The sequence below is a fragment of the Heteronotia binoei genome, chromosome 18 (genome assembly GCF_032191835.1).
Source record: "Heteronotia binoei isolate CCM8104 ecotype False Entrance Well chromosome 18, APGP_CSIRO_Hbin_v1, whole genome shotgun sequence".
In the NCBI taxonomy this organism is placed as follows: domain Eukaryota; kingdom Metazoa; phylum Chordata; class Lepidosauria; order Squamata; family Gekkonidae; genus Heteronotia; species Heteronotia binoei.
In genome coordinates, this window is record NC_083240.1 from 42,818,526 (window position 1) to 42,842,005 (window position 23,480).

Sequence of the window (23,480 nt, forward strand, 5' to 3'; positions counted from 1 at the left end):
AGACTAGGATCTGGGAAACCCAGGTTTGAATCCCAACTCATGCCACAAAAGCTCACTGGGTGACCTTGGGCTAATCACACGCACTCGGCCTAACCTACCTCATAGAACTGTGAGGAGAAAATGGAGAAGAGGACAATAATGTAAGCTGTTTTGGGGCCCCATGGAAAAGAAAAGCAGAGTATAAATGAATGTAATAAATGAATGAACTGAATTAAATGAATGAATGAAATGAATGGGGCAGAATGATAAAGTTGCAGTACTGCAGTCCAAACTCTCTGCTCATGACCTGAGTACGATCCCGGCAGAAGCTGGGTTTCAGGTAGCCGTCTCAGGGTCGACTCAGCCTTCCACCCTTCTGAGGTCGGTAAAATGAGTCCCCAGCTTGCTGGGGGGGGAAGTATAGATGACTGGGGAAGGCAATGGCAAACCACCCCGTAAAAAGTCTGCCGTGAAAACGTTGTGAAAGCAACGTCACCCCAGAGTCAGAGACGACTGGTGCTTGCACAGGGGACCTTGCCTTTACCTTTTTAATAAATAAACAAATAAATACATATCTGTGTTCTGGAGCAGCCACATCCCCTAAGTTCTACTTCTTTCCCCAAAATATTAGAAAAGTGGGCTATTCTCACTTCAGTCCCCTCTCCTTCACTAGCTTTCCCCTTAGGGAAATGGAGGTTGCAACAGTTATATACCAACCCTACCAACCCCCACCCCAAAAAAAACCCCAAATGAAATTAAAGTCCATGGTAACCAATTTGATTTATTAGCATATCCCTGCATGCACTAGGAAAATGATGAAAACCTCTGCGAGACTGCGGAAAAGAAGAACACACCCAAACGTTGCTGAGCTTCCATGAACTGTGGACAGAACCATAAATACCTTTTACTTTGATTCTGACATTAACGGACAGCACAATTCTTGGGATCAGGATTACATTAGAGAAAGGAATCCATCTATTTAATATATAGCAGCATTTTTTTTTAAAAAAAAATACACATTCTGTCATCAGCAGCACAAACATGTAGGGAAGAATTTAGCGGTGGGTAATTAATGAGCATATTGGATGGGTTTTTCCTCTCTCCCACACTTTTTAAGAGTGGAAATACTGGCTGCCTTAACTTTGAAGTCCAGACGATCTCGTCTCCCTGACTTCTCAACAGCTTTTTGCAATTGTCCATAACTGTCAGTCGATGGCCTCCTCAGGAAGGGAAAATGAGAGAGATCATTAAAGCAGAGTCGCCAAATACAATGCAAAAAACTAAAATACATGTGATGGACACAGGAATATGGCCTCACGTATTCCCGATCCCAGGAGAATGCCAACTTGGATCTTAAAGTAAGGCTGCGCAACTGCTCTGACCGGAAGACTGTCCCTCTCTCGTATTTCCCTAAACGTACCTGCATGGATGGACAGGTAAATCACAGAGAGACAGACGAAAAACCCAGCAGCACTGCTGCTCTTTGTGGCTGCAGTTTTCCATTATTGGAAATTCCTCAGATCTTTCTTTCAAGCAGAAGCTGAAACGGTCTTCCATAGGGGAGATCACATTTTTATTCCTGCCCCTCCTCAGAGTGCCATACATGGGTGCTCTTCTCCATCTTGCCTTCGTACCAAACCAATAAGGGGAGGCTGATTTGAGAGTGAGTGGTTCGTCCAAGGTCACCCAATGAATGTCATGAGCAGACTTCCATCTGGGTCCCTGCAGTCCGTCACTGTCTATACCACACCACTAACTCTCTACTCTGGATATCCACACCTTCCAAGGGGAAGTAGATGGTCAGTTCCCCTATCTCATAGAACAAAGTTTGAGTCCAGTGGCACTTTTGAGACCAACAAAGTTTAATTCTGGGAATAAGCTTTTGTGTGCATACCCACTTCTTCAAATACATGTGTGCACATAAAAACTTACATCCAGAATTAAACTTGTTGATCTTAAAGGTGCCATTGGACTCAAACTAGACCAACATGGTGACCCACCTGAATCTACCTCATGTCTGCTTATAACACCATGGCACACACTAGGAGACTTGAAGGGCCACTGGAGTGCTGGCCAGCTAACACTTGCCATATTTATCCAGTAAATGGGAAAGGACGTGCTCATCCCCAGCAGTGTACAAAACAATGTATGGATGCTCGATTATGCATCCAAACCAACAGATAACCTGAATAAGACTAATGTAGTGTAGAATTCATTCCACTGTGAAAGATGCTCACAGTTTCAGAACATGTGGAGTTCACGACTAAGAGGGCACAGCCCCAAGGGTGACCCAGCTGATCCTTAAACATCTCCAAGGAAAGTGCCACACACTACATCAAATATAAAATATATTTTAAAAACCCACACAAACTACTTCTTTTGAATCTCTATGGTTTCCTATTTTGGAATATTTAATCTCTCAAGGTGAGATTCCTGACATTATTAATAAATTCCATCTCTATTAGAAATTATTTCATTATATTTTATTTGAATTTTTCTTTCCTTTTTTCTATATAAAGATATGTAGATTGATAATACTATTTGCACATATTGAATTGGTCACAAACCTTGCAGTACTATTGTACATTTAATTCAATTGCTGTATGTCAGGTATGTCCAACAGGTAGATTGTGATCTACCAGTAGACCATGGAGGGGTCAGAGGTAGATCACCAGCTCCACTTTGTCTCATGGTTTGCTGGACAGGTGTTTGGGGTTTTCTGATGATTGCTTGGTGTGGTGGTATTTAATTATTGGTGACAATATGATGAATTCTTATTTTTACTTTTAGAACTGCATGTGTGGTTTTGGCATCATCCAGAGGTCTTCAGTTCCTGTTGATCTTTAATACTTTAATACTGGAGAGCAAGTTTGGTGTAGTGGTTAGGTGTGCGGGCTCTTATCTGGGAGAACTGGGTTTGATTCTCCACTCCTCCACTTGCACCTGCTGGAATGGCCTTGGGTCAGCCATAGCTCTGGCAGAGGTTGTCCTTGAAAGGGCAGCTGCTGTGAGAGCCCTCCCCATCCCCACCCACCTCACAGGGTGTCTGTTGTGGGGGAGGAAGGTAAAGGAGATTGTGAGCCGCTCTGAGACTCTTCGGAGTGGAGGGCGGGATATAAATCCAATATCTTCTTCATCTTCTTCTTCTTTGGGACAGTGACAGTTTTGGACCAGATTCAGCCAGTGTTAACTTAGCACCCCAGCCAGCCCAGTATACCGAAGATGAGTGTTCCAAAGAAGAGCAAAACCTACCACTTTCATGATGAATGGGAAATGGACTACTTCATCATCATGGTGAAAGACAAGTGTTGTTGTCTACTTTGGAACGCCGCTGTATCCTTGCCCAAAAAGGGTGCTCTGGAGCGTCATTATAAGGCTCTGCATAGCAATGTTTGATGCTGATTTTAATAATAATAATAATAAATTTATTTTTGTATCCCGCCCTCCCCCGCCAAAGGCAGGCTCAGGGCGGCTCACCCTTTTCCACCCAAAAGTGAAATTCATAAACTGAAGCTCAACAAACTTAAATCTAAATTGGCTGCATAGCAACAGTTGATGGCAAAGCCAAGGCCACATTTGGTCAATGCAACCATGGCATCCTTCAAGGTCAGCAACCTGATCGCAAAGAAATGCAAATCTTTCAATGAAGGAGAATTTGTAAAAGATTGTTTTCTTGAAGCAGCAGACAATCTTTTTGAAGAATTTAAGAATAAGAAAGAGATCATAGCTGCTGTTCAAGATGCACAATTGTCAAGAAACACCGTCGTGCAGCGAATAGAAAAGATGTGTGGAGACACAACTGAACAATTGTTGGAGGATGTTTCAGTTTGTGATGCTTTCTCACTCCAACTGGATGAATCTACAGACATAAGAGACATAGCCCAGTTACTAGTCTTTATCTGGATGGTTTTTTAAGACTTCAGTGTTAAAGAAGACGTACTTAGAATGATTTCTTCAAAAGGGAGAACTACCAGTCAGGAAATATTCAGCTCTTTCCATTATTTTGTGACAAAGTGTAATCTTCCATTGCATAAACTTGTTTCCATCACTACTGATGGAGCAAGAGCAATGACAGGTGAGGTTAACAGTTTCATAGACCTCTGTAGACAGCATGACGACTTTCCAGATTTCCTTTCTTACCACTGCATTATTCACCAGCAAGTTTTGGCAAGCAAGAGACTCAATACAAAGACTGTCATGGACATCACTTTCAAAATTGTAAATTCAGTTCGTAGAAGATGACTTCAAAGACGGCTTTTCAATCTTACTCTTGATGAAGGGGCAGCGGAAACCATTTTGCACACAGATGTAAGGTGGCTAAGTAGGCAAAAATTTCTGCAAAGATTTCATGATTTGTTGAATGAAATAAGAAGGTTTTTGAAGGCGAGGGGAGGTGACAAAGAAGAGCTGGAAGATGAGAAGTGGTTATGTGATCTGGCATTTCTCGCTGACTTTACAGGCGAAGTGATATGAACACTGAACTACAAGGTAAAAACAAATGCTTTGGCGAGATGATGTGTACAGTTTCATCCTACAAGAGCAAATTTGATCTAATGATGACTGAACTTGCAAACAACACTTTTGATCATTTTCCTAATATGCAGGACCATCCGGTCCAATATCCAAACTTTGTTTTTCAGAATGAGAAGTATGTAACAGAAATCTGCTCTGTTATCCAGAAATTCGAAAAAAGATTCTGTGACTTCCAAAGAATTGAAAAAGTTGTGGAGTACTTGTCATACCCATTCAAAGCAGATATGGACATTAAGGAAACAGCAGCTGCTATCAGTAAAAATTACTCATTGAACAAGGCATCTCTTGAAAATGAAATAGTAACCCTTAAAAATGGCAATTTTCTCAAGACCCGTGCTGAGCAAGGATCATTTTGGAAGCTAGTGCCTAGAGACAAATTTCCCAACTTGAGAAGATGCAGTGAAGCTGTACACTCCTGTTTCGGTTCAACTTATTTGTGTGAACAGAAGATTTGTATCACTTACCAAGGACTGGCAGTGGGTCGGTCCGACTACTGGGTATAGGTTCCTCCTCCTCCTCATCACAGGGTCGGGTCTTCCAATTGATCTAGAGGGGGGGAGTGGCTTATACCTCCCAGAACTCTCCAGTTGTATCCAAGCTGCTTCCCCCTATAGAAAATAACTTCCAAATCCTCCCCATTAAACATACTCTAGTACTGAGTAAATGAGGAGAACAATTTTATTATGCTTCAATGCACCATACAGAATGGATAACTGAACTAGAGCATTGCAAACCACAGTACAGTAACTTATTCCAAAAGAAGGAACAAGCTTCAGAATCCATCTCCACAACCCAGGAAGCCGTTCAACCACCAAAAGGCGAGCCGGACCGACCCACTGCCGGTCCACCAAGAAGGAAGCTTCACGGTAAGTGATACAAATCTTCCGTTCTCCGGTGGTCTGGTCAGTGGGTCGGTCCGACTACTGGGACGTAACAAAGCTGTACATCCCTGGGCGGGACCGGCTTCCCCGTTTAGAGTGCATACTGCAGCACACGCCTCCCAAAGGCTGCCTCTGCCGAAGCCCACTTATGTACCTTATAGTGCTTGGTAAAGGTATGCACCGACCTCCAAGTTGCTGCCTTACACACAGCTTCCAAAGAAGAAAAGGACCTATACACTGCTGATGTCGCAGCACCCCTCAAAGAGTGAGCCGTGATCCCATCCAGAGGGATTTGACCTTGGGTCTTGTAAGCCAGAACAATACATTCCCGCAGCCATCTACTAAGAGAGGAAGTGGAAACCTGTTGCCCCTGTGACCTTTTACTGAAAGACACAAACAAGGAGTCAGACTTTCTCCAGTCTTTTGTGCGCTCAATATAAAAGCTACGTGCCCTCTTAACATCTAGACAGTGCAACTCCCTTTCCTTGGGAGACTTAGGATTGGGGCAAAAATTTGGAAGCACCAACTCCTGAGTCCTGTGAAAAATAGAATTAACTTTAGGGATGAAAGATGGGTCTGGTCTAAGCACAACCTTATCATTATGAAAGACACAGAGTTCCATATCAACAGAAAGGGCCCGTAACTCAGACACTCTACGTGCCGTGGTGATTCCCACTAGAAAGAGTGCTTTTAAAGTCAGTTCTTTAATCCCACATGATGCCATAGGCTCAAAGGGACGTCTACACAAGGCATTCAGCACTACATTCAACTTCCACAAAGGGAACCTATGAACCTGTGGCGGTTCGAGAAGTGCAGTACCCCTCAGAAAAGTCTAATATGCGGATGCATGAACAAAGCTTTATGCTCCCGCACCCCTTGGATAGCAGAGATGGCAGCCACTTGATGCTGCAGTGTACTAGTGGAAAGCCCTTTGTCCGCCCTCTCCTGTAGGAAACAAAGAACACTTTGAACCTTCACCTTCAACGGATCCCACCCCTGCTGGGCCGACCACGAAGAGAAAACCTTCCAAGTGGTGTTATACACTCTGTTAGTGGAGAATTTATGTGACACCAACATAGTGTCCACCACCCTCTTGGCATAACCTAGACCTTCGAGCGGCAACTGCTCAACCTCCAAACTGTCAACTGTAACAAGTCCGGCTGAGGATGCGACATGTTGCCCTGAGTCAAGAGGTCGTCCCTCCTCGGCAGTCGCCAAGGGGGTTGAACCGACAACCTCAGAAGTTCCTGGAACCACGCCCGTCTTGGCCAGAAAGGAGCCAAAAGCACCATCTCTGCCCTTAACTCCACTACCCTCTGAATCACCCTGGGCAATAGTGGAATGGGTGGGAAGGCATACAGTAGCCCTGTCGGCCACTCGCCACTGAGCGCATCGGTTCCTTCTGCTTTTACATCTCTGTTTTTGGCGAAGAACCTGTCCACCTGCCGATTCTGCCGTGGCAAACCAGTCCACCGACACTGGACCATATCTGTCCACTATCAGACTGAAGGTATCGCTGTGCAGCATCCACTCCGTCTGGTCCAGAAAACATCTTCCACAAAACATACCAACACATCAAACACACATATTCATATCCATACCATTTAAATACATCTAAAACCATTTAAACCATTCAAACCATTCAAACCATTTAAATACATCTAAAACAGATAAACATTCATAAAATCATTAAAACCATTTAAACCATTTAAATATATCTAAAACAGATAATCCTTCATAACCCTGCATTTAGCCTAACCACAGCACTTGGATAGAAACTGTCCTTAAATCACCAGCACTTTTGTCCGGAAAAAACAGATCACGACCTGTTCGAAGTTGGACATGCCTGCTGTATGTAGTTTAATAATTAATAAACTGTTTTAACAACAAAATTGTTCTATTTGAAATAACAATAAAATGAAAGTGAAAGGCTGGGGGGGGGGGGAAGTGCCACACACATGTAGTCTAAGCACACCACTGAGTTTTTCAGTTGCCAACAGATTTGGAAATTCCTGGAGTTTTTTGGGGGTGCAGCCTGGGAGTTCCATAGAGTCCACCTTTAAAGCAGCCATTTTCAACAGCTGAACTGATCTCTATAGCTTGGAGACTGTTTTAATTCCAGGAGATCTCCAGTTTCCACCTGGAGGCTGGGAACCCTAGCTGGATGGAAAAGAAACTCAGGTCCAAACACTTGTTCAGGCATCAGTCTTCAGGCAGGCCACTCACTCACTCACTCAGCCTACGTGACTTCCCAAAGCTGTACTGAAAACACAGTGATCATAGTGTACCTTGAGGTTACCAGTCCATACTCCCATTGCCCAACATCCAATCTGAAATTAATTTGGAAGGGGAGAAACTTGTTAAGATCAGGTCTGCTAGACATCCAAAAATTAACCTTCTGAGTTATATTTCATAGTCAGTGTGGGCCTCTGCACTCCATCATGCGCTGAATGATGGAGTAAGATGCCTTCACAAACTCAGTATCCTCCCTGACATGATTGGAACTTTCCCCACCACATTCTTGGACAGCAGAAGGAGCACAGAAAAGCCACTCCATGTTGGGAAGAGAGAGAGGTGAACATATGAAGCTGCCTTACACTGAATCTGACCCTTGGTCCATCACAGTCTGTGTTTGTATACTCAAAGACTGGCAGGGGCTTCTCCAGGAATCCAGGCAGGGGTCTTTCCCATTACCTCCTTCTAGATCCCTTAACTGGAGATGCTGGGGATTGAACTGGGGACCTTCTGCATGCCAGGCAGAGGTTCTACCACCAGTGTTCCCTCTAAGCTGAGTCAGCGTGAGCTAGCTCACCATTTTTTAGCCTCCAGCCCACACATTTTCATCCTAGCTCAGGAAAAATAGCCCCAGAGCAAACTAATTTATGCGGTTGCTCACAACTTTAATGCCAGTAGTTTACAAAGCAGAATTTTTTGCTCACAAGACTACACGGTTCAGAGGGAGTACGGTCTACCACTGAGCCACAGCCATGGGACCAAGGCTGTAGGTAGGCCTTGGGTGCCCCTGAAAAATGTATGGAATAGAAGCCACAGCTCTCATGATGCCAAACTACCTTGGATGCACTGCACAACCGCGGGAGCAAGCAAGGGTGCCCTATGCAACTTGGACGGGATTCCCTGCACAGTCTCCATCCAGTCTTATGGAGCCAAAGCAACACTGGGCTGGTTTCTGAAAACCTGTGTGCAGCATCAGGGGAAGGGCTCCTTCCTTCTGTGGAAAGCTCCTCCATGGCAGAGTGGACCTTACAAGAGCCAACCCATTGCCTCCTGATTTTTAAGACATGCAGAGAAAATCAAAGGGCCCTAAAAAGAGAATTAAAAAAAACAACAAGTTGCCCCTTGAAGCACTGCAAGGGAGGTCAAACATCAACAGAGAGGAGGGAGGCGATAAACGCCTTTTAAGAGAATTCTGACTCTACTCTGAGCAGCCTTTAGCTGGGTTTGAGCCATTAATCTGCGACAAAAATGTCTTCTTGACAAAAAGCAGAACCCCTTTAATAAAAGTTAAGGCAGACAGTATTAAGCTCAGAGGGAATCCTGTTGCTTTTATATATAAAGAGAATTCTTCCGTAATAAGCACAGATAAAAAACAAAGACAGAGAGGGGGGGGGAGGAAGTCAACGCCAAGGGTACTCAGACTGTATTATCATCTGTGAAAATAGCATTTTGCTGGAAATAAACACTGGCGACAACAGCCAATGTGGTTGGTTCAAGTTTTATTGTCGGGAGGTCATTCATTTGTTAAGCGCTTGGCCTATGGCCTACGGGTTGGCTTGTCTTGTAGATTCTTGATATTCGATAGCATCTTTCATTGGCCTCGGTTTTTAATCAATCCTGAACCAAATGGAAATTAACTTTGGATGTTGCGGCAATCTGCCATTTCCCTCTCCTCGCTAAACTGTCTTCACTGTAGCAAAATGTTAATAAAGAACAGAGGGGGGAGATGTCACAGAGAACAGCATGATGGAGCAAAGCCCCTTCGTAGAAGCCTCTTCCATGCACATAAGCAGAGCCGCTTTCTGCACAGCACATCTCATGCACTGAGCTGCTTTTTAAACCTGGACAACTTGCGCACACACACGACACTGCTGTCTGCAGTCAAACAGTGGGTCACAGGTCCGAAAAGGCTGAACAAGCTGCATTTTTATAGAACCACGTTTAGATCAAGCAGTTTTTGGCACATGCTGTTTTGTGCGGGGTTCGGTGCCAACGGTCCAAAGACACCCACATAGATGGAACCCGGCAAAGATCACAGCGAGTGCAGGATGGAAAGTTCAGATCCCATATAAAGTTTGCATCTCACACAGATTCCATCTGGTATAGCAACCCATATGGCTAAAAATGTCTCAGGAACTCCAGGATTCAAAGCAAGGAATCCCAAGGACTACTGTTTAGTAACCTGGCTTTGGAGAGTGTGTATTATAGGTTTTCAAATCCCCCTTCAGGCACAAAAAGAAAAATGGTGAATCTAACGTCAGTCCCTGTAATTGGCAGGCAATATAAAGAGTTTGGATTGGACAGATCTGTAATAAATACAGGGAGCTGGAACTTCTGATGCAGCACTGCCTACCACAGCCATCCAGTTTCATTATTCTAATGAAAATGTTAACATTTATATATATTTTTAAAGTTAACTCATATTAGGATGTTTAACAGGTTCATACTCAAAGCCCAACAGTGCAGACATTTGAGAAAGACTGTTATTTCAGACTCACCCTGGGTGGTCCCACCCAATGAATTAATTAAGCCCAAAATCAAAGGTCAAAAGCAAACTTTAAAAAAAGAGAAAAAAACTCCAGCCACTAAAATTTTATGAGTTTAATTTCAATTAGGGGGGAGGGAGAAAAAGAGGAAATCTGTATATCTTTATTTCTGCTCATTTCAACTAATTAATGGCTCCAAAGAAATAGCCATTACATCTAACTGAAAAGTTTGCTAACACTTCATTAAAAGGAAGCTTAAACAAGCTCACAAACCTTGTTAATGCATTTTGGTTGACCACAAGGTTGCTTGGACTTCTCGGTAATTATTTTTACTTGGGGTTCAAATACAAACACAACAGCCAAGCCCAATAATTCAACATTTCCACACTTTTTAAAAATGACGCTATGGTCCTATTTCAAAAAGTAGCGCTGCTTTTTCTGGGGGAGAGGGGATTATTTTTTTAAAACTACTGTACAAACAGCTGCTGCATGTGAAATTTCTCAAAAATGCCTGTGTTAATAAGGCTCACTAAAATATTTTTTCTGCAAATAAGATTTTGGAGCTGGTGTGGCAGAGCAGACAGAGGGCCGGGGCTGGACGACGATACCCAGGTTTAAATCCCTGCCAAGACTGACTGGGGGCAAGTTGTTCTAAGAACGTCCGAAGGACCTTGCTGAGTCAAGAACAAGACAGACCATCTCAGCAGGTAGCTGCCTTCCCATTGTGGCCAGCCAGATGCCCCTGTACGGAAGCATAAGTAGGTTACAAAGTCCACTCTCATCAATATAAAAAGTGGCTCACGACATCTGTAAATTAATAGAAGTAATGAAAAGTTCAAATATGCTGTTCTCCAGCAACTGTTATTCAGAAGTAGAAGACGATGACTGCAGAGTTGTACTTCACCCTTCTCTCTGAATCAGAGACTCACAGCGGCTTACAATCTCTTATATCTTCTCCCCCCACAACAGACACCCTGTGAAGTGGGTGGGGTTGAGAGGGCCCTCACAGCAGCTGCCCTTTCAAGGAGAACTCCTGCAATAGCTCTGGCTGATCCAAGGCCATTCTAGTAGCTGCAAGTGGAGGAGTGGGGAATCAAACCCGGTTCTCCCAGATAAGAGTCCACACACTTAACCACTACACCAAACTGGCTCCCACAACCATGGAGATTCCATTTAGATACCATGGCTAACTATCAGTGATGGACTTCTCCTCAATGAAACTGTCTAATCCCCATTTCAGCCATCTAAGCCAGTGGCCAACAGCTAAATCCTGTTGCTGTGAAGTTAATTTTGCGTTGTCTCCTTCCTGTTTCTGAATTAAAACAGGAGATGCTCTTTTGGCTGTCTGCACATTCAACGGGCAAAAACACGGTTCTAACATTATGGGAGAAAGATTATCTTATTTCCCCTAATCTTATGAACCTACAAAGCATACTTGCCAGTGTAAAGTGACCGTGTACTGTTCTTCATAGCAATACTTGCCAACCTTTCAGTGAACACAGTGCACATGACCTTCCCTGCCAAGGAACCCCTGAGCTGCTGCTACAGGACCTTAGCAACTGTTGCAAGATTCTGGGCAGCTTATTTCTTGCTTTCCTCCAATCCACAAACTTCACATGAATGGAGAGTCCACCCCTAGATTCACCCTCCTGTCTCCTGTGACTGCCCACTGCAAAGGAAGGTCAGTAGCAACAGACAACTGGCTGAAGGAAACGTGCCTTGTGGCAATAAAGCTTGCAAGGCACCTCAGAGCACAGTTTTAAAACACCCCCCCTTCCTTGGCGGAAGGGTGGGAGAGGCAGAAATATGACAGAGGAATGAATGCCTGTGCCAGTCAAACGAAGCCCCTACTTTCTTGCAAACCTACCCAGCCACTACAGCCATCTCCTGAGGGTCTTCTTCGGGTGCCCCCCTTCTGAAATTCGGTGTGTGACAACCCCCAAAAGAGGGCCTTCTCGGTCACAGCACCAAAACTTTAGAACACTCTCCCCAGAGAAACTCACCTGTCCCCTTGTGTTGCCATCTTCTGCCAGGGGGTGAAGACTTCTTTGTTACACCTGGAGTTCCCTCAATTCTCTCTCCTTGATGCCCTGTGTCTTAGTTGTTGCTTTTATGTCTTTTGCATGCATATTTCTAGCTTTTGGTTTTGTTTTAATGATGTGTTTTTGTTTTGATTAACAGTTTTTAAACCGTGTTTTTATCATGTATGTTTTTAATGTTAGATGCCCTGGTAGTTCTATTGAGGGTACAAAGGTAAAAGCTCTGGTGTATGGATCCGAGGCAGAGAAAGGTCTTTCCCAGCACCTACCTGAGATCCTTGAAAGTTTACACAGAGAAGGCGAAAACATCGTTTAGACTACCCTATTTAAACAATAATCAGCTCCGTGGTGCAGAGTGGTAAACTGCAGTACTACAATCCAAACTCTGCTCATGACCTCACTTCGATCCCAGCAGAAGCTGGGTTCAGGTAACCGCCTCAAGGTTGGCTCAGCCTTCCGTCCTTCCGAGGTCGGTCAAATGAGTATCCGGCTTGCTGGGGGGAAAGCGTAGATGACTGGGGAAGGCAATGGCAAACCACCCCGTAAAAAGTCTGCTGTGAAAACGTCATGATGCGACATCGCCCCAGAGTCGGAAACGACTGGTGCTTGCACAGGGGACTACCTTTACCTTTTTTAAAAAAAATTTAAACAATGCATGGAATGACCCTGTGCGTGCATTAAAACCAACTTCATATAAAAGGGTGGGTTAAAATGGGCTTCGGTCTTTAGTGGTCTTAGCAGCCTCATGTAGATATCTGTGCAAACACCCTCCCTCCTATTTGTTGTTCAGAAATAAAAACATTAAACTTCAGTAGGCTCCCATTCCTTTTGCATCTATTCACTCATTCATTCCACTAGCCAGTCACGGGTCTCGAAGTTCTTGCCTCTACATGCCTCCGGTGCAGACAATGGAAGGAGAAATTCAGCTGCGCCCTCCTGCCTGGGCAGGACATACAGCAATCACTCCTCAATTGTGAACCAGGAGCCTGTCGCAAAGAGAAATGCCTGCGTGGCAAGTTCACTAGTAAGGGTATGAACCAAAGGAAGCAGAGAAAGTTGCCCGCTGTTATCTCTGCACAAGCCACAGTTCTGGCCTTGCCTCCTCCTAGCTGGCCTCAAACGAGCGCAGGCAATTCTTCGATGTCTCTTCACTGGACGAAGCAGGAGACTGCAACCACTCCCCAGTACAGAGATGCAGCACCATTAACTGTGTCTCTGGAGCTGATGGTGACTTCTCCTCAAGGGAAATCCTTTCCAGGCAAAACAGCAAAGCATGCCTTTGGTTTTAATTCAAAATGGAAGCGAGACTCGGCCCTCAGAAGTTCACCAAGCACTGGCCCAGAACTACAGACTGTCTTTCCTCTCTCTTGCGTGATACAAGTTTCCTAGGAAAGGAGGAGTGAGATCTTTTCCAGTCCAGTGGCATCTTTAAGACCAACAGAAGTTTATTCAAGACACAAGCGTTCGTGTGCAGGCACGCTTCTTCCAAGACATTGAAATGGAAGTACATATAGGCAGAGGGTGAGCAGCAAATCACACCATCTCAAAGAAAAGGATGCCTCCACAGTTGAGAATAGATGGATGAAGCATGATAACAGAGTCTCAATTAATGGCAGCATTCCACAGTTAAGAAGGTACGTCTGTCCATCTGTCTCCAATTTTGATATAGTTATTTCCTTCGCTATGTTTTCCCTCGTAATTAAACCCCCAAAATGATGATCAAGTAAACAAAGCTTGTTATTCCAGTTTGGTCCATGCACCTGTTAAACACCTTTATTACATTGTATGCTGATTCGCTGCTCACCCTCTACCTTTGTGTGTGGACTGGCAACTTCCCTTTTGATGTATCTGAGGAAGTGTGAATGGCCATGAAAGCTCATACCTTGAATAAACTTTTGTTGGTCTTAAAGGTGCCACTGGACTCCAAATTTGTTCCACTGCTTCAGACCAACACAGTTGCCCACCTGAATCTGTCTTTTCCAGTCATGTAACATCTTTGCTTGTCCTTCTAAAACACGGGCACAAGTCCTTGGAAGTGGATCACAGGCCACGGCCTGCAGCCTTTGAAGAAGCAAGCCAAGGAGTCCAGGACTGGCTTGAGAGATATTTGATAGTTTTGCTTGGTACATTTGCTCTGAACAGGTTTATTTATGTAGATTTCTACACACACACACACACAAATGAACAAACACACACACATTTTAAGCCAGTTAAAGTCTTTGGGAGAAAAGTGGGATATAAAGAAGTAAATAAGCAGGGCAGCTGTCAGAACGACTGACAAGGAACAAAATATTTATGTGGCGCAGAGTGGTAAAGCAGCAGTACTGCAGTACTGTGGGTCTGAATTCTGCTCACGACCTGAGTTTGATTTCGGCAGAAGCTGGATTCAGGTAGCCGACCCAAGGTTGACTCAGCCTTCCATCCTTCTGAGGTCGGTAAAATGAGTACCCAGCTTGCTGGAGGGAAAGTGTAGATGACTGGGGAAGACAATGGCAATGGGAAACCACCCCGTAAAAAGCCTGCCGTGAAAAAGTTGTGATGCAACGTCACCCCCGAGTCAGAAACAACTGGTGCTGGCACAGGGGACCTTTCCTTTCATGCATGTTGAATCCCTCTGCACACATTACTTAAAAAAAAAAATCTTACAATAACCCTACTGGGTAGATCCAGGTGGGCTGCCATATTGATCCAAAGCAGCGGAACAAAGTTTTAATTCAGTGGCACCATTAAGACCAACAGAGTTTTATTTAAAGTACAAGCTTTCAAGCGCACGCACCCTTCTTCAGATACTCCAGTTATCTGAAGAAGTGTGTGTGCACACAAAAGCAGATACCCAGAATAAAACTTCATAGGCTTAGAGGTGCCACTGGACTCCGACTCTGTTCTCCTACCAGGTAGGTCAGTGTCATGGTCGCTGTACTGCTGGAGGAGGGGAGATGATCCCGGGAGAGGAAACGGGGACATCCAGTCCACATAGCGCGTGCTCATGGCCATGAAGCTGTGCCAGCAAAGCAATACAAAGGAGACTTCAACCTGCAGGAATCACAAAGGCAGAGCCGCAGCAGCAGCAGCAACACGGCCTCCTTTTTCGAGAAGCACACTGCAAAATTCTGAGGCCCACCCTCAGCACTGCCAAAGTATTAAAACGTTAATTCCAGCGGTGTTTCTAAATCCCAAGACATAGCCGTACAAGCACCACAGTATTATTTCTGGCTTGAGAAGATCCGAGAACAGAGTCTGTACCTCTGTCTATGGTTACTCTGTTATTTTGGGGGCTTCAGACAGAAAGGGAACCCTCAGCTTAGCAATAACATCTTCTTTATATTTCGGCATGTACTTGAATAACTCCAGCGCCATCCCTTTTTTGCAACAACGACAAAAAAAAAGAGGGTAAAAGAAAAAAAACACACAAAAGAAAGCCAAGTTCTTCATAGTATCCATTAAGTAGTCTAACTCACGATTACTGTGAAGATCAGAGGCCAAGTTCATTAAAGACAAAAATCCTCTAAATCATATGTAAGGCAACTTGAAAACCTAAGATAAATCATTTTATTGCTAAAGCTATTGCAAGAGGAGTCTGGGAGCAGACACAGAGCGTCAGAAATAATGACTGCATTTTTTTTAAAAAAAGGGCTTCATGAGACATTTATGAACTAGAATTTCTCTCTCTCTCTTTTTCTGGCATTACACGAAAAGCCAAGAGAATATTTTCCAGGAAAAGAATAATAAACCCCAAATGGACTAACTACCTTATTCTAAGAGAACTGAACCTTGTAAAAACTTAAGAGAAATATTTGGTAATTTTCCCCTCCTTTCTCTGTTATTTTGTGTTTAACTCAGCATGGCCTCGAAGGCCAAATGAATAACTGCCCTTATTTATACTCTTATGCAAAGGTATTTCTTTGAACTAGTTCATGAAAAATAATCTTTAAAATTATTTAAAACTCAAGCGTCAGTTGCTATTTGTGCAATATGTATGTGTGTGTGTGTGTGTGAGGGGGGTTAAAACACAGGGCTGTTTAGCCTAGAAAAATGGCAAGTAGGGGGAGACATGATAGAGGTTTATAAAATTATAGAGGTTTATAAAATTATGGATGGAGTGGAGAGAGTGGACAGGGAGAAGCTGCCAATGAAGCTTCAGGACAGACAAAAGGAAGTATTTCTTCATACAGTGCTTAATTAATTTGTGGAACTCGCTGCCACTGGATGTAGTCATGGCTGCCAAATCGGAAGGCTTTAAAAGGGGAGTAGACAAATTCATGGAGGCCTGGGCTATCAGTGGCTCCTAGTAAAGATGGATGTCTACAGCCTTCACTATCAGGGGTAGAATGCCCCTTTATATCTGTTGCTGGGGAGCACTGGTGGGAAGATACTGTTGCAGTCTTCCTGTCCGTGGGTGTCATGTAGCCCCTCCGCATCCGAGGGCCCCCCACCAGTCACTCCTCCTCCCCCTGTCTGTGCCTTGCAGGGGGCCCTCTGGCCCTCCTTTAGTCGAAGCCACTGGAGATCTCAGAATGGCAGGGGGAGAGGGTTCCCTCACCACACCTCCTCCCCGCCAGCTGGTGCCTTTTGCTTTCCTTTCTCTCTCTGGGTTGGAAAGCAGCTACCAGCTTATTCCTCCCCAACCATCCAGTCTGGCCTCCCTTATATCCTTCCTCCCATAACCACGCTCTACCCCTTGCTCCATCCCTCCCCCCGACCAGAGTTTGTTCCTCCTTGTTGGATGCTGAACTGGGTCCTGGGTGGAGCTGCCTTCCTGCTGTTGCCTTGTTCCGGGGTGGGGCCTATTTGGGTGCTTCATGGGGGGTGCCGGCTCATTTCCTCCAGCGGCTTTACTCCTCCCTGAACCAGCTGCATAACCCCTGCTTGCTGGGCATCGGCTCCTTGGCTTGGCATGGGTCCTGCTGGGTTCTTCGTCGCTGTCTCTCTTGGCCCTTGGGCACTGGCTTCCTCTCCCAACCTGGAACCCCCAGAGGACTGACTGGGACAGCAGATCTGACGACGAGTGCGCTTCCAGCTTTGTCGCTTCCTGGTCTCATGTTGGAGCCGGCAGCGCCAGTGACAGTAAGTGGGGTTCCCGGGACAGCAGGGGTAAGAGGGCTGCCTTCAGCCACTGTAGAGACAGATGCAGGGTTGAGGCTTGAAGGGGCTGGGAGTCCCAACTCTCTTGTGCTAGAACAGTAGGCTTCCAAGAGGCAACTGGTTGGCCAGTGTGTGAACGGAATGCTGGACTAGATGGGCCTTTGGTCTGATCCAGCAGGGCTCTTCTTCTGTTCTTAGAATCACCAGTAAAATAGAGTTTACACCATCCAAACTCTAGCTGAGCAAAGTTGTGCCAAAACACTGACTCTGAAGCCTACGTAGCCACTTGGCTGGTTGTCTACAGCAAGGAAGGATGACCTTATGTTTAACATGCCCTTCCTCCAACATGCTCGGGGGTGGGGTGGAACATTCACTCGCCCCTAATGAGAGGGGGCCAGGCTGGAGTGGGCTGGGAGGGGGCAATGCAACCCTGGACAAGGGCCCCGCCTCCTCCCTCCACTCCCCCTCCTCCTGCTCGATGGAAAGCCAAAGGGGGCTGGAGGGAAAGGGGGTGCCACAGCGCTCCTTCTCAACTGCCACACCACACCTGGGCAGACACAGCAAAGCCAGGCACCACCGTGCTCCTCGATGCTGGCCCCACCATGGGAGCACGCTCTGCGACAGGCGGGGCCTTCCAGGGTGGCAGCCCCCCCCCCCCAAGATTTCTTACGGTAAAGAGATAATTTACCTCCGCTTCAGAGGCTGTGGCTCGATGAGGGTCATTAGGAAATGCTAACTAGGCTGAGATAACTACGGAACCGTTTGGCCACTGTGTGAGACAGACTGCTGGACAAGGTGGACCACTGGTTTGAGCCATCGGCATTCTTCTGATGTTCTTATGTCCATAATAATATCTCAATGTGGCGAAAGTGCTGTCAAGCCGTAGTCAATATATGGTGCCCCCAGAGAGTAAGGCTGCCAATCCCCAGTTGGGGGCGGGGGATCTCCGGGTTTGGACCCCCTTCTCCCACTTCAGGGCTCTCAGAAAGCAGGGGGGAGGTAATGACTTCCGGGCGCTCCATAAAACACATGGAGAATGGTTCCCACAGGGCATACTGGAGAATTGATCTGTGTGTATCTGGGGCTCGGGTGGGGGGGTATTCTTTTTAAGATAGAGGCCCCAAATTTTCAGCATAGCTGCTGGTGCCTCTCCTCAAAAAACCCTCCAAATTTCAGAAAGTTTGGACCAAGGAGTCCAACTCTATGAGCCCCAAAAGAAGGTACCCCCAATCCTCTACTATTTCCAATGGAGGAAGGCATTTAATAATAATAATAATAATAATTTTTAATTTATATCCCGCCCTCCCCGCCGAAGCAGGCTCAGGGTGGCTTAGATAACATAACATAATATAAATATGATATTTCCAGTAATCAAATAATAAGAAACAAATTACCCCATTAAAACATAAAAACAGAACATCAATAAAACAAATTTAAAACACAGATCAGTTTGGTGCTACACATATAACATAGCTTGCATAGAGATGGAATACTACTTCCACATTAAAAAGCCAGCTGGAAGAGGACGGTCTTACAGGCCCGACGGAACTGGTTAATGTCCCGCAAGGCCCGCACCTCCTCTGGCAGCAGGTTCCACCAACGGGGTGCTGTAACCGAGAAGGCCCTATCTCCTGTTGTTTTAAAAGGAACATGATCCCTTTAAATGCAACAGCTAGCTAACCCATAACTTGCTTCAGAGCTCAATCACGCTTCTTCCCTCCTCTCTTCCAGAGCCAACTGGTAAGTCCTCCGCTGGCTTGTCGGTCTCGCCTGGTAACCCTACCCTGAGGTTTCCAAGGCAAGATACGTTCAGAGGTGGTTTGCCATCGCCTGCCTCTGTGAGGCAACCCAGGACTTCTTTGGTGGTCTCCCATCCAAGTACTAACCGGGACCATCTCACTTAGCTTCTGAGATGTGATGAGATCAGGCTAGCCTGGGCCATCCAAGTCAGCGCTATACTGTGGTATATCTTCTGCCCAACACAGCAAAAGCCCCACCTTGCTATTACACAGCAGTGGAATGCTCTGCGCAGCCAGCGGGATTTACACTTAGGACACGCAGAGAGAGGCGAGACGTTCGATGGTTCTTTGGTGTGAAGACCGAAGCCTGCCAAGTGCACCAGGGCAAAGCTAGTTCACGCTTGCTGAAGGCCCCTGACCCGGTTTACTCCTCCATGCGCTTCCTAGCTCACTAACGGGATAGCTGAGTCTAGCGAGGAGGTCTTCTTGGAGCCAGCAAGTCTTCCCAGCAGTTGATCCGAGCCCTCCGGTCCCGCTCCGTTGCGGGGTCATCGCCACAATCAGGCTGCCCCTGAATTACGAACGGTCGCCATCAATCAGCATCAATGTCAAACCAGCCCGAAGATGACACAGAGCGACACTTTGCACTTGGCATTGTCAAAAACATCACTTCCACGAAAGCTCTCCCAGTGCACACAAGCTGGCTCGCATTCGTTCCCAATTAGTCCTTTCTGTTCAGAGAAATCCATGCCACCCAAAAATAACCTTAGCCTCCCTTCCTCAAACTCAATCGAGGGATGTAATTCTGCAATCAGTACAGAAGTATTTATTAACTCCGCCGCTTTAGTCTGGGGCATGATGCTTGATACGAGTCCACCAGCAAAAAATGGCAATCCTGTGTCAGATCTCACCCATTCCTATTAAATGTTCAGCTGTTTGGAGCAGAGTCAAAGTTCTGTCCATCCCTACCAACAGCAGCCAATGATGTGAAATGAGAATGTGAAGATCTACCGCTTGATAATGTCACAGCATGGATAAGCCTGCCTAAGTGATGGGGAAAGAGAGGAGAACTCAATGTGGGACTGCTATTCCCAGCAGCATCCCAGGCTGAGATTTTTGCCTGCTTGTGCCAGCTGGGTGTAGTGGTTAAGTGTGCAGACTCTAATCTGGGAGAACCGGGCTTGATTCCCCACTCCTCCACTTGCAGCTGCTGGAATGGCCTTGGGTCAGCCATTGCTCATGCAGGAGTCGTCCTTGAAATGGCAGCTTCTGGGAGAGCTCTCTCAGCCCCACCTGCCTCACAGCGTGTCTGTTGTGTGTGGGGGAAAAGGTAAAGGAGATTGTGAGCCACTCAGACTCTGAGATTCAGAGCATAGGGTGGGATATAAATCCAATACCATTTTCTTCTTCTCTTAGCTCAGGAATTTTCAAACTGTGTGCTGGAGAACCCAGAAGTTCTTCCGAAGCTTCTCATAAGAACATAAGAGAAGCCCTGTTGGTTCAGGCCAGTGGCCCATCCAGTCCAACACACACAAAAAAAAACCCAGGTGCCATCAAGCCATAGATCAGTGGGGCCAGGACACTAGAAGCCCTCCCACTGTCCCCCCTCCACCTCAAGCACCAAGAATACAGAGCATCACTGCCCCAACCCTCAAGTCGGCCTCCTCGGTGGGATCAGTAATGAAGGGCCAGCATCTCAGAAAGCCTGCTTTGCTATCACCACCAGCCTTCTCCTCTAGTGAGCATCAAGGAGCACTCATAAAAGGCCTGCTGTCTTCATTAACCTGGTGACTTGCAATGTACCCCTGATCCTTTCCAACCCCCCCCCCCCAGGAGCTTCGTGGCTAGTGTGGGGGAGGGAGTGTTCCTGGGCAGACAAATCAATGGAGGAGGAGAAGAGTCAAGTTGCACCTTTAAGACCAACAACGTTTTATTCAGAATGTAAGCTTTCGTGTGCTAGAAGCACACTTCATCAGACAATAGGATGGAATGGCAAGCTTTCTAGCACACGAAATCTTACATTCTGAATAAAACGTTGTTGGTCTTAGAGGTGCTACTTGACTCTTTTTTTGTTCTACTGCTTCAGAGCAACACGGCTGCCCACCTGGCTCTATCTGCAATGAAGGAAAAGTTACCTAAGCAGAGAGGGTTTCAGTACTCCCGGGCTTAGAGCGCAATTTTTCATTCCTCTGAAAAATGGGTCTTACCTGTCCTTCACCAACCGTCTCCATATCAATGACAGTGACGATTCCAGGCACCAAGGGGCTGCGGCGAGTATTGCTGTGAGCCAAGATCTCTTCTTCTGTCGCTCCTGACGGAAGAGTCCCCGTCAACTGGGTCACCACTTTCCCAACCATGGTAAGTCCAGTTTTTATTGTCTAGGGAGGAAGAAAATAAATGGACAATCAACCAAAAGCTCATTCTCTATTGCAAACCATTACAACACTGGGTTTGGCCCCTTGATGTCCTTAAAACTGATGAGGAAAGCCCACTTCCAGGAGGTTAAACGCTTGACAGCTGCGAACTGTTTCTGTCCCAAACCAGAAGGAGAAGTGTACAGATATAAATACGAAAATACAATACCAAATGCTAACAGCTCATTTGCAGAATACTTCCCCCCCCCTTCTGCCAAGCCGCATTACATTTACAGCATAAAGCGTAGCAGACATCTGTGCTTTACACTCATAAGATGGGCAGAAGTCTGTGTCTCCTGTAGTCATAACCTCAAACATCTCAGAGCCATCCAGGATGCAAAACCAGATTTCAAACCATTTCCCCTTACCATAAATGCCCTCCGATATTTCAGAGGCAAGCAGACATTAAAGCACTGCAGGTACATAATTCTCTTAACTGGAATTAAGCCAAATGAGGACATTCTGGGTTGGGGGGGGGCGGCTTTGGAAGGATGCTGCAGAGACACAGAGAGGGCAGGAAAACAAACAGTGGCCCTGCCCACCAAAGTGTACCATACTGGAGGGTGGGGTGGGGGGGTCGGTGCTGGGAACAGTGCCAGTAGAGATCAGACTTCCCAAATCAAATTGGAAACCAGGAGAAGATGATGATGATATTGGATTTATATCCCACCCTCCACTCCGAATCTCAGAGCAGCTCACAATCTCCTTTGTCTTTCTCCCCCACAACAGACACCCTATGAGGTGGGTGGGGCTGAGAGCGCTTTCAAGGCCAACTCCTGCCAAGAGTTATGGCTGGCCCAAGGCCATTCCAGCAGCTGCAAGTGGAGGAGTGGGGAATCAAACCCAGATCTCCCAGACAAGAGTCCGCACACTTAACCAGTATACCAAACTGGAGGCACACGGCACATGAGTATTTCTAACTTTGCGCTCAATCTCACACTCTGCACATGAACTCCAAAGCCAGTTTAGTGGCAGCCACGTCAACAGGCACAGAGACGAGGACCTTCTCCTAAGGAACTACACATCCCAATTTCGAGGGGGGGGGGGTTGCACAATGCAGCAGCAAGTTTTCTGTTGCCCCACCGACTTAGCTGCTGCCTCTTTTTCTGGCAGGGGAGGCAGAGGAGCAACTGGTGTCTCCCCAAGATAGGGGCAGCATTCATGAAGAGGAATAAGACCTGAATTCTGAACCATGCGAAGCTGTTAAGCTGTGTGATGTTATTAATCGGAACCCCAAAAGGAAGCTATACTAAAAAAAATTCTTTGAAAGTGTTTGGAATGAGTATATGAAATAGGAGTTTTTCTGGAAGGAAATATACCTTATCTGAGGAAGGGCCACTGACTGAAACACGCTTCAAAATCCGGAAACTGCTTAGTGGGGGGTTATAATTTGAGGCTACTTGTCTGGAATTATATTTTGAGGCTACTCTCCAAGAATATACATTCATCTGAAGACAACAGTGAACAACATTAAGAGACTGCTTGGTTGGAAGGACGTTATTGCATTTAGAGTTGGTACAAAAAGGATTGTGTCAGTGTTTGTTGAATATATTTCTTTGTACATTATATATATTTTTGTAGCATCACTGAACACAGTGTTTGGGTTTGTTGTATTTGAGATATTTTTACTGTGCTTCCCCCTTTTGTTACTTTAGAGTAGCATTTATGCCAGGGCGGCATCTGTGTGGTGTACTGATTAGCGTCGGACTAAGATCTGGGAATCCCAGGTCCAGATCTCTGCTCCGCCACAAAAATTGCTGGCTTTCAGTCACACTCGTTCATCCTAACCCACCTCACAGAGATGAGAATAAAAGGGGAGAGTTATGTACCCTGCCCTAACCTCTGGGGGAGGGAGGGACAAAAACATACTAGATACCTAGATAAAGGTCATGCCAATGATGTCAACTTTGAAGCCAGGTTGCTAAATAGTTACTTGCTTGGTTATCTGCAGTGAGCAAAATAGGCTAAAAGGTAACCCCAAGTAGGGAAGTCTTACTTTTTTTATTTATTTATTTATTCGGGATTTATATCCCGCCCTTCCCACGAATGGCTCAGGGCGGCTTCCAACAGTTAATCAAACATAAAATTTAAA

At 45.8% G+C, this 23,480-nt stretch overlaps 1 protein-coding gene across 5 annotated transcripts in view; it reads right to left on the reverse strand.

Moving 5' to 3' along the window:
* Window positions 1-23,480, reverse strand: part of BCAS3 (BCAS3 microtubule associated cell migration factor) — an 831,824-nt gene that overhangs the window by 668,117 nt on the left and 140,227 nt on the right. For all 5 annotated transcript variants that reach the window (XM_060259085.1, XM_060259086.1, XM_060259088.1 and 2 more), the window contains exon 11: window positions 21,182-21,352. In XM_060259085.1, coding sequence (XP_060115068.1) covers window positions 21,182-21,352 — 171 coding nt within the window. The remainder of the gene's footprint in view (window positions 1-21,181; window positions 21,353-23,480) is intronic.